Source organism: Pararge aegeria, chromosome 25 (assembly GCF_905163445.1).
Source record: "Pararge aegeria chromosome 25, ilParAegt1.1, whole genome shotgun sequence".
NCBI classification, from domain to species: Eukaryota; Metazoa; Arthropoda; class Insecta; order Lepidoptera; family Nymphalidae; genus Pararge; species Pararge aegeria.
Genome location: NC_053204.1, coordinates 8,180,025 through 8,192,823, shown reverse-complemented (window position 1 = coordinate 8,192,823; position 12,799 = coordinate 8,180,025). Strand labels below are relative to the sequence as shown.

Here is a 12,799-nt window from a genome sequence, read left to right as displayed (position 1 = left end):
CCATTGCGAGCGATCAAATCTTGCACTAAGGCTAACTGCACGTATGTTAAACGTCCGAATGTATTCCCGGGGCGCGTGTTCGCCTGCTATACTCTGTATCCGTACGCTGGTCACGTCACATCGGAACAAACATCAACCTGAGTCGCTTCAATCTCCTGAGGTTATTTTTATTGTCTAGTATGGAGCAATCGCATGGATGAAATTAGTAATGAGATGGTGTAACCATTGGTTTTTTTATTGTATTACAGTACAAGTAGCCATTGGCTGCTATCTCACTCGAATATTCCACTTGTCTCTACCAAGATATCTCCCCTGATGAGAGTGGAATTTTTTCCCACCTATCCTGGTCTACGACGTGCCTACTTGTAGGAGGTCATGACCCTAATCGGTTTCTGTGCGGCATATAAATCGAACCGGAACGCTAAATCGCTTAGAAGAACGTCTTCGTTCGTGGGTGGTAACTAGCCACGAGTAAAGCCTCCAACCAGACCAGACCAAAGAAAAATTGAGACTATAACTTTCGGACCTACTACTTGTAAGACCACAGCTCACTAATCCATCAGATTGGTCGTCAAAATATACAAGGTTTCTCCCATTTACTTCTTTGACTTCATTTATTATATGTAATTGAAAGAATACGTTAAGTTGGCAAATAAATAACATATAAGTGTATGTCTGTGACTTGAAAGCTCATAAAATTAATTAATTAAACAAACGTTCTATCGTCAGTTCTCCAGTTGACGGACTTTTTATACTGAAAAACGAATACTTTCCTCTAATAAAATACCTCATTCAAGCATCGTCAACCTCACCTTCAAGAGAGTTCAACCATGGTGCAGAGCAATGTGGACAGGTGTGCAGAGTGTGGTACTGTTTTGGTCTGCCCCACAAATATGCCAATAAAATACAGATAACGTAATAGCTATAGACAGCATACCCATACATCAATATCCGCTTGCTTCCTAGTTGGAGACAAAAATAATTTCCTGCGCGGTGACATAACAGTATCAACAGAAAACGTTGCGGCGTTCGGGAAGAGCGTTAGCTTAGCATTCGTTCTACTTTTCGTGTGGGGGATTCCCAAAAATAAACAGTTTACCGTAAACATTTACATTTTTGGGCTAAAATTTTAAATTTGTCTATATTTTTTTTTTATTCCACCACAACTTAGCCCTTGACTAAAATCTCACCTGGTGGTAAGTGATGATGCAGTCTAAGATTATAGCTCGCTAACCTGTTATGGAGTATGGTAGCCAGTGGCGTGCACTGGATTTCTTACCAGGGTATGCATACAGCAGGAAAATTGCATAAAATGGTAAAAATCTTCCTCTTATACGGGCTATATTTCAATTTTAGGGTATGCAGTGCTTTTGTGCATGTATGAAGTGCACGCCACTGGTAGCCAATACCCCTTAAACGGCTTCCATGCGACATCGCACAGGAAGACTAAATCGCTTAGCGGCAGGGGTTGTCGGAAGGGTGGTAACTAGCCACGGCTGAAGCCTCCTACCCTAACATACTAGAAAAAATTCAGAAATTATGAATTCCCAAATTGCCCCTGCCGTCGAACCCGGCAACTCCTACCTAACCTAAATTCACACCGTTTCACCAGGGAGGTCGTCAAAACAAAATACGAATATTTACGAAAATAACCCAATGAAATCCAGTGATTCATTGAATTAGATAGAAAAACTCTGCTGGTGGAGTGACGACATCGCAACAATATGAAGCGAGAAAGGAGGAGATTCGCTGGTCACAGAGTAAGCCGTAGTGTTGAAATTCCTGCCAAAAAAAGGTATATGTCCAGCAGGGGACGTCCATCGGTTGACATGATAATGGAGTTGCTATGCATAAAAGGTCATATCCATTGTATGGAACTCGTTTGCATTGTCACCCGTCTTGGTAAACTTTTCTTATTTTTTATACCAATAGTTGACGAACTCAGATTATGGAATATGGCGCACCTGACGGTAAGTGGAAAACCATCGCCTATAAACGGGGCAACACCTCGCAAAGCATCTACAAAGTGCAATATTACTCGGAGAAAATGTCCGAAAGTGTAAACTTCAAAGCACGCAAACATCCCACCCGCAAATCAGAAACTACCCTGTCTAATTGTAATAATCCGACACCATGGCACAAGTAGGTAGTTTATGAAAATTAAGCTTAATTTGCTATAGTCCTTGAAAAGCAGAAGAATCTGTATGGTGTAATTTATAATTCCTTCAATCCTTATACTCCACACCAAACAGATCTGCTCACCGGTTTCACTCCGAAACCGGAGCATCCTCAGGAGATGTTGACTTTACAATATAATAATTGTTAAGTCAGCATCTCCTGAGGATGCTCCGGTTATGCTGAGGTACAAATTAAGCTTAATTTTTATAATATATCGTGGATTTCCGCAAACTAAAGCCTGCTTCTATCCAATACAAGTAGGTACAGCGAAATTGAAATTAAATTCATAGCTCAGTTTTGTTTTTTCGTCACTGTCACACTATTACAGCAAAATTTAAATGTGTCTAAATAATGAATTGTATAGTATACATTTCATAGTTTAGTTTTATCGTCACAAACTGCGATATTTCGGTAAAACTCGCCTGTCATGTCACGACGGGCATAACATGTGTTTCTATGTTAGGGCGTGTCACCGATACAATAAAACGCCGGCACGAAACCAATACAGAATATATTAACTAATTTAGCACTTTTGAACGGAAGAATAATCCGTCATTTTGCAATTCATCGGGTAAACTGCTACTTCTGAGAAATACTCTCTGGTACTGGCAATAGGATTTCAAGGATATTTTATTTGATAGATCAATGCCATTCGGTGATGGCAGATCGGAATACTGTACTTAGTCACCACTCCTCTTCGTCCGGCAGGTCTCGTACGAGGCGATTATAGGATTAAGGGGCAGCGTTTTGTGTCACTACCATCTACTGCTATCTCCAACAGGGCTAGCACGGACAGGAGACAAAAATTATATCCCCTGCCAAGGGATATAATTAACCTCTCCACCTGCTATAGTACAGGACCATGGAGAAGTTCACCCCTTTTATTATCATTACACATATATTATTTTGATATTATTTCCACTTGTGCGCCAATGCTCTGAGAGTTGAGAAAGCTCCCACAGAGCAGATAAATTAGCCATGCAGCAAAAGCTCTCGCTCTCTCGGCCTTTAGTCCAGCAATGGACATTTAAATCCTATTAACCATGGGAGCTCAATTCTTGAAGGTCATCACGCTTAAGGAGTCGAGAAACGGGCGAGCGATACGACGCGGTAGGTCGTAGTATGAGATAAATTTAAAGTAAAAACGGAACGAATGTAAAGGAAAAGCTAGATAGTACTTGTTTAATCCGACAGACAGGCATTCGGTCTACACGGCGATGCTGAATTACTAGGACAACAGCAAACTCGATGGTCGATCGGAGACCATTTGCGGGCAGAAGCTCCTAATGTATCTGTACACAGCATTATAATTGCGATGCGACGCGGTAGGTCGTAGTATGAGATAAATTACATACAAAGGGGAAGCTTGATAATACTTGCCGCATTGGAACCAATCTGCTAAAGCTCTGTGCCCAGCATTCGGTCTACACGGCGATGCTGAAATAGTGATTACTAGGACAACAGAAAATTCAATGGTCGATCGGAGACAATTTGCGGGCAGAAGCTCCTAATCGATCCGTGCACAGCATAATAATTACGTCATACCGAAATAGATCCCGCACTCCATACGCCGCAGTGTACCGTGGGCGTTACGTCGGACGCGTCAGTGCTTCTACGCTAAATTACGCCCATTATAATACATCCGAAGAATCGATAGTTTGTCCGCGATACTACTTTTATCACGATCAAAAACGACTGCTGATATAAATGCTATCATAATCAAAATCAAACCCATTACCGGCTTCCAGTTGCGATCGAATATGCAACTACTACTGACTTTGATAGAAAATGTGGGTGTACCCCGATATACTGAATACACCTGCGTAACCTAAATGAAAGACAAATTTCAAATTAAATTTTTTTTTATTCATGTAGAACTAACTTATCAAAGGCACTTACGGAGCTTTCATTCATAAAATTGTATACGTTATTTTGTTATACTTTTTGTGGTGTGCAATAAAACTATATTCATTCATTCATTCATAACATGTTACCACTAATGTGATAACTGGTGATGGTGATAACTGAATTCTTTAAATTATAACTAAGGCTAGGAGGGTTCCAAACGCGCCCTGAACAAAGTTAGCCAGGTTTTTTTTTGCTATCACCATCTCATAGTCGAGTTAATATTTAGCTACGAAGTTAGAGCAATTCATAACCAAGCATTTTTAGCATACATACAGGGTATACAGGCGCTATCTTAAGTAGTGTGATTCCGTAAACAATGTATATTAATGCGTGAGTAGCATTGTTTTGATTTTTTGATATATTTTTTAAAGTTCAGTTTTTTGTGTCTCCCAAAATCTATATAAGACTTGTATGGGGCATATTCAGAATAAAACTGTTGTGAACGAAAAAGGAATTTTTTAAACATACATTATGCCCGAATATACATAAAATATAACGTACGAATTGATAACCTCCTTCTATTTGGACTCTGTTTAGGTAACACAATACCGGTCTTCCTTAAACTGAGCAATAAAAATACCATCTATACCAGGGCTCCCCAACCTTGGCGCCGTAGAAAGTACAGAAGTGCAACGCGAGGCGCTCCTTCAGCACTTAAAAAATATCCAGAAAATTCCTTATTTATCATGGTACTTTATAATTCATTATGGTTTATGGATGATGGAGAGAGCAGTTTTGGGAGCATCTCTACATGATTAAATCAGGAATGAGGAGATTCGTAGAAGAACCAGAGTTACCGACGTAGCTCAGCGAGTCGCAAAGCTGAAGTGGAAATGGGCGGGGAACATAGCTCGGAGAACCGAACCCCGCACCGGTAAACGCAGCGTTGTTCGGCCCCCAACAAGGTGGAATGACGACATCAAACGAGACGCTGGGAGCCGCTGGAAACAAGCGGCCCAGGACCGTGGATTTTGGAACTCTCTACAAAAGACCTATGTCCCGCAGTGGTTGAAGTGATGATGATGATGAAATACCTTTCAATTTCTACCTAGGTTAGCAAGCTTAAAAGGTTGGGAACCCCTGATGTTTACAATGAACCTGTTACTTGTAAGGAATAAAAGATGAACACATGTTTTTAAAGTTGCAACGGCTTCAAGATCATCAATTTCTATAACCCCCTACGCAATAGGTTCAACGTGTTAATTTGTGTACCTGTTTGAGGCATCGTAGCTCCCAAACGAACGATTCGATTTTGATGCAGTTTTGCTTGCACAGCACAGCTTGAAAGCTGTGGTGATCGAGATCGTTTTTACGTATAATTTATGAAGATATTTTCAGTCATTTGAAGATCATCATCCCATTTTCTATTTGGCAAAAGAGTCTTACCAACTTTTACAAATCTGAATGATGTGAAAATCTATGTAGGTATTTTTTTATGTTTAATTTATTATTTCCACTATGGCCGTAATATTTTATATCATATAAACATTGATTGCACGTAAAATTCAATCCATGGGGTGCCAGTATCAAAACTCACCATGACGAATATATATACGAGAATAACTACGGCTAAATTACGAGTACATTCCCATCTGCTCATCGATAAATTTAACATATGATATTATATGTATAGGAAAATACTTAAATACGTTTACTTGTTTGCTACTTTATTTCCTCCTATATTGTTACCTTCATAAAATGAATTATTCGTAGCTCATAAAATGTGACAGCCTACAGGAAAATGCGTGATTAACCAACAGATTAAAATAAAATAATATAGAGAATAGAATAACAAACATTATTAGTCGCTTTGCATCGGAAGAACCTTTATAAATTTAACAAAAGCCTCCATGGCTTCTCGAAGGAATCTAGTTAGGGAACAGCGTTTTTCCATGAAACCCTAATATATTTATATTTTATTTTTATAAATAAATTTAATTTATTATATTTTTATTTTACAATTTTCAATGCTTATCTTACCAAATTAAAAACAACTCAAATAATAAATGACCGTCCCTAGACCATATCCGAATCCGAATTGACAGAATAAATCTGATGCATAAAAAGGCTTATGTGAACACTGCTTTAGAATCAATTCGTAATCAATAGATACGAAAAAAGAACGTATTAGTCGATTTATTTACATTTGAATAATTCATTTCATTTATTTATTTATACAAAATCAATCGGTTCTAATTGCATTGAAAAAATACCTTTAAAAAAAACAAATACAAATATCTCAGGTCAAGTTCAAACACGATAATATTTTCCCGTAGGTTTACGTAACGTTCTTGACGAGATTTTATCGAACAGAACGGTGGCGAAAGCTTTTTATTAATTTGTTTACACATCGTGCGATGAACTCCCTAAATCTGTTTACAAGAAAGTTTATTATATCGTATAACTTTGATCGAGATTTGAGTAATCTCATAACGTTAGTAAAAATCCACTTATTTGAATATCATATGCTATATTTTAAACAGTAACATATATTTTAAACAGTATAAGTACATAAATAAACAACACACACATAAAATCCTGAACTTTAGGATGAGTCGAGACAATTCACTAAAGCTTAAAGCTAGATAAGCATTAAAACAATGTGATTCCTCAGTCATAGAAAGCGAAAACCTGGTAACAGTCCTATTAGAAATTTAATGTGAAATGATCCTAAAATCACTATAAAATATTCAGTCTTCAGCAAAACTTAGAGAGAAGTAGATTCGACTGGATATTTTTACACAATGATGAATTTCATATGAGATTGATTTTATATATTATTATTATGACGCATATACTAGCCTCTTATCCGTAGCGGTCAGTAATGCGGAAGCTTAGCCAGGTTTTGCTAGTTTTAAAATTTAAAAAATAATCGGTTAAGCTAGGAAATAGAAGAGATATTAATACATGTGACATTATATACAACTTTTATTAAATCAAAGAAAATGTTATTTGTTGAAAAAATAATCATTTCTAATCATAATATTGTACCTACGTCCAAGATGATTCATCTATAAGCCTGTTTTTTTAACACAAACATTCAAACACACCTTGTTAATGACATAAGTTATATGCTAATAGCTAAATAATTATGTGCGTTATGTCATACACTGGGGGAGTAGTTTGTCGTCAAAGATAAAGACAATGTATAAATTAAATATAATTGCAATGCTTTCTGTTAGGCTGACACTATTAGAGTATTGGTTAGAATGTGAAACACTACTGAAAATACTATAAATTCATCAAAGGCTCTGATATGTACAGGTAGGTTTCATGGGGTGATGCTGCTGGGACACCAGTAATCCTGGGTCTCAAAAATGGGGAATAGGGTGGAATAGTCCTTACAGAGGACTGATCCCCCGTCTGGCAATGGCAGGCCTCCCCTCCCCTAAAATAATATACTAGTACATATGAATTAACATAACTCATTAAAACACTTTTGATACCTACTCTTTTTTATCAATATAGAAAGTCAATAAATATCAATCAACTTACTATATACTAATATTTTAAATGAAAAGTGTGTTTGTTTGTTTGTTTATTCGTCATTCCTTTGCGCCCTAACTAAGCAAACAATCAACTTGATCTTTGGCATAGAGTTAGTAAAAAGGACAGCAAGTAACATAGGCAACTTTTTCTCTGAGGAACACCAAAAGTTCCCAAGGGATTTATAAAAAACCGTAATAAACGCAGACGAAGAACTCGGGCAACAGCTAGCAAGTCAATAAATATCAATCAATAGCCGATGATTGTCTGCTTGAGTCACATGCATTCAATCGTTGTTACAGTAATAAAACAAAAGCTTACACCTACATCTTTAATTGTTACACACACCGTAAAATGATTTTCAAATATGTATTTGACTTTCATATCATATGATTCATCAGTTTGTGCGTTCTATATTAAAAATTATATATACTCTGTGAATAAATCTTATTTTCTGTTAGAATGTTCAATGAAGAGTAAGCTTTACATGGTATACTCTTGGTAAAGCAGCATAATGTGTATGGTGCAATTTATAAGTGAAAAATTTGTCTTTAATACCTATTAGAATGGTAATCTCAAGTTCAGTAGTGAAGCTGAATCTTGGCAAAGATTGATGGGACACTTATTTAAATTTATAGTAGCTGCATACTTAATTTCTTAACAATATCTGTAAGACAGGCCAACTTTAAATAAAGCTTAAATTTGTACTTATTTTCACACTAATTCAAAAATTTATAATAAGAAATCAACATTTGCAATTATCAATATTTACAATGACCTGATTGTTTAGTACTAAGGAAATAAGTTTCATAAATAATTCAACTGTAGTTACATAACTCTATTATAGTTGTGCTATTAAATAGATGCATGATCATAATAAAGAATTCATTGTTCTAAATTCATACAAAATATTAAATAGCAGTAACAACCAGATAAATAAAAAGTAATTTTTAGTGAAATATATTTCAAGAAACTGATTAGGAAATACAAAAATAAATAAAATAAAGAAATAGCTACCTAAAAAACTCATGTGTTTCCGGACATCTTATATTGTTGTAGATTAGAAGGGCTAGAGCTAAAGCATTGAAAAGAGAGAAGCTATGAAATCAAATGACATAAACTTTGTTCAATTAAAATATTGCAATGTTACTATGAATTATATATGTAAGTATGGCAAACTATTACCATAAAAAATCTTACTTTTAGATTATAGTTAATTAAAAGAGAACAGTTGTTCGACCTTACGCTTTGTACAATCGGTAAACTGGCAAAAGAACTTTCATTGTAGACTATATGTGCAATAACTTTTTAAATGTTCTCATCTTTTAGTATATTTAAAGCATAGATTCTTTCCCACCTTTGTTTTAATAACGAATTACTTTAGTGGAAAACTTTACAACAAAACTTAATTTATTGGGATTCTTATAGCAGACTCAACAAGAATGATATCTAAGGTCTATCTATAAGTAGGCCTATCTTAAAAAAAATCCCTGTAGAAATGGATAGCATTATTCATAGGTTGTTGAAGTAAGTTTAATTTATCAATTTATGTACAACCTAAAAATTCTATTCTTGTTTCTATTTTTGTTTCTTTTCTATTTTTGTTTCAAATTTCTAATACAAAAAATCCTTAGGAAAAATGAATGCTGTTAATGTTGGATTCCAATAAGAATACATAGCTAGATAGTTTCCGAAATTAGTATTAAAACACTTGTCAGTTATTTCAATTGCTATTTAAATGAGATTTTTGAAAGATTTATTTATTTAGTAAAAACACCCCTGGGAGATCTTACAGCTACCCAATTCATGTTCCCAAGCTTATAAAAGATTATATACTAAAGACATAAATCAGTATATAATATTAAATAGTACAAAATAAACAATAAATCATTAACTATTATATTACATATAATCAACTCTACAAAAATTTTAATTATTTTTTGAAGCTAAAGTGTGTGGTATGTGAAATATCAATTGGTCACAAAATTTGTTTGGTAGAAAGTAAAGTGGAAAACACAATAAAGTGGATTAATATTTAGGATGCTATTGGAATCATGTCAAACTGCTAACCGTAAAACGAAAAAATAAACCCAACAAGGAAAGTGTGACACTAAAACTATAAATTTAGTTAACTAACTCTCAACTAAAGATACACTTGTTGGTTGGGTAAACAAGGTTTGCAATGTTATTTTCAAGTGGTTTTAATGAATTTCATAGTTAAGGTTGCATGCAACAGCGAGCACTTTCTAAGCTATCTAGACTACCACAATTGCAGTGTTTACAGTCACTATCATACTTAGTATAATTGCAAAAATAAGTTTGTTTGTTTGTCCTTCTTCCAAGACTGCGATGACCTATTGCATTGAGATAGTGAGAGCTAATAGAGTTTTACAGCTTACTTTTTTTTCTGGCCAAAGTTAGTATTAAAATTTTTACCAATGGCAGAAATATCATAGATGAAGTCATACTGAGTTTTCCACATTATTACTTTAGCTGTTAAAATATAAGTGCATATAAATATACATGCACTGAATTTATTAGCAGTGAACTTGTGACAATACCATGCCTCAAAAGTGGAGAGAAACCTGACCGTGCCTTGACAGCAAAATTAAAGCTACTAATCTGTAATCTACGAGTAATGGTGTATTGCAACCTGAGCCATGAAGAAAACCATGGTGTTATATTGCTTCTTTAGATAATCTTTGTAAAGTATATTCAGTATTAATTTATTCCTCACTGTCACATTGTCATTGATTTTAATGGATTTCATTTAATTACTTAAAAGTGTTCATTTCAGATTAAGAATGCCTTAGTCGCCTATGGTTTTTTAGAAATAAAATAACTATGGGTTTTAAAAAATAAAAATAAGATGGTATTTAACAAATTATATCAGCTGTACAAAGAAGTGTTGATAGAGCAAAGGATTTTCAGTATTTTTAAAGCAATAAATAACTATAACTTACTATAAAAAATAATTTATATAGCAACTATTAAATGAGTTGTTCTTGAAGTGGGCGACTAAGAAATTGTTTTTCATTCTTGGGCTAGAAAAAAAGTGGTTTGGGCAACAAAAGAAGATGCCTAAAAATATAATTGCTCATTACCTTGCATTTGTGTTAATAATTAAAATAATTACCTTTCTTAATGAGTTAATAACAGTAAATATTTGCATATAAGGTCTACACACAAGTGTTCTAATTATCTAAGTATAAATATCTGATTTCAGAGATAGATTTGGAACAAATAAACAATAACAATGGTAATGCTAATACATTAATCATTTCTAACAACTAGATGAATCACCTTGGTTCTAAGCAGATTATGTACCCCTAGTAGAACTGGCCAACTCAGTAAAAGCAAGTTTTGGAGTATGACTAGATTATGAGCCCCTAATGGAGGTCCAGTATGATCGAACATAGAATAACAAGATCTTTGAGACAGCACTATCAGATTTTGCACTATGACACTATGTAAATAACCCTCTATATCTAGCTAGATATAGAGGGTTATTTACGTAGCTAGCTTTGAGATGTTATAACCAGGTACTTGAGGCAGTACAAGCATGTTTAGCGGTATGACTGAGGAATCTTGAGAACTGGTGGAGTTGGCACTTACCTTAAAGGGGCGGGGGCGTGGCTGAGAGGGCGCCGCGACGGTCGTGGTCGCAGGGGCCGCAGCCGTCGTCACGTGGTCCGCCGGTAGCGCCTCCGGCACCGTCTGCAGCGTAGGCCGCATAGTTGTGGACATCTTCCCCTCGTCACCGAAAAACTAAACACCTCGCTAGCCGCCCCTCACCGCTCGCATCCTCCGCGCCCGATCGCTGTGACCACCGCACCGGTCCAGCACCTTCGAATCCTCAACACTCGGCGAAACTACGCCCAGCTAACCGCATTTTCGACCGTAAAAATACATAGCAACTTTTCTACTAACACCGAGAGCGATAACTGTCCCGGCACAGGACCGATATATACTTCACTTTCACGTATATGCTAACGATCGTCGAGATGGTAAACGGAAATAGACACGCAAAAAACTATTAGAAAGCTTACAGTATCTTCTCCTGTCACATAAACACTAGGAATTCGGCGTTTCGTGTATACAATGACGTATCAATCGATTACTTTAACGCGAACCGCACGTATAAATATTACTAAACTGTACAGTGACTAAAACGACATCGATTTATTAATAAAATTACTAAAGATATTCACTTAACTCCGCTAAAAGTCCGTATATTCTTGAATCCACTCTCAAGATGGCGGATTTTACCTACTCCTCGTAAATGGGCACAAGGCTGACACGAAAACATCAACCGGCTCTCTATCAATCCCTTTCTTTTGTTACCGCGTAAACGAGATAGTAGTATGTAAGCAACTTCTACAAAATTATAAAATACGTCGAGATACGTCACTGAAAACCTGCCAATGAAGCATGCGCAAAAGTAACGAATTTGTTTTAAATTGAACGCAGCTGTTGTTTTATTTTTTATTAAGCGTAGTGACGTATTTTATCGAGAAAAAATCACAGGGAAAATTAAAAAGTAATAAATAACAGCCAAGCCTACAAGCAATAGAAGAGTAAGAAGAAGAATAGAAATTCGCTAGAAAAGTTGGTTTTTGGCAAATACTTGATTTACCTCGGAGAATTGCTGTTATTGTGTTAATTCATATACAAAATTTGTCTATTCTTTTAATAAAGCTGTAAAGGGTCAAATTCTGTACAATGAAGATATTTTTATTTTGGACGGCACTCTATAACCTGTACTGAACCCGAACTAATTCTTTTCATTTGTGTCTGTCTGTCTGTCTATTTGTCTGGATCTGGGCAGCGCATCACGCTGAAACTACTGAATGAATTCAAATGAAACCTTGCACGATTTGAGTTTATACTACGAGATAGGACATAGGATACTATTTATCCCGAAATTCAGCTCAGTTCCTTTGGGGGGATATATCACTATATCTGTCAAATGTTAATCAATTTTAATAAATCTTTTTGTACTGAATAGGTAATACTATCAGTTTAGTTTTGTCTTCCACATTTCATCTAGATCAAATGAATATGCTTGGGGATAGAGGACAGAACTCCTCAGCGGATATCAGCTAACCGCACATATCAGTATTAACCATTCTGAATACAATGTCAGAAAGTGTTGTTACATTTATGAGGACTTAAGTGCTAGGACTGAATAAAAAATGTTAGAAATTTTCTTTGTTAACCTTTAATG

At 35.6% G+C, this 12,799-nt stretch overlaps 1 protein-coding gene across 1 annotated transcript in view; it reads right to left on the bottom strand.

Moving 5' to 3' along the window:
• Positions 1-11,828, bottom strand: part of LOC120634887 (serine/threonine-protein kinase MARK2-like) — a 245,923-nt gene extending 234,095 nt beyond the window's left edge. Inside the window, exon 1 of the mRNA XM_039905754.1 lies at positions 11,188-11,828. Coding sequence (XP_039761688.1) covers positions 11,188-11,319 — 132 coding nt within the window. The 5' untranslated portion in view covers positions 11,320-11,828. The remainder of the gene's footprint in view (positions 1-11,187) is intronic.
• Between the last annotated feature and the right edge of the window lie 971 nt (positions 11,829-12,799).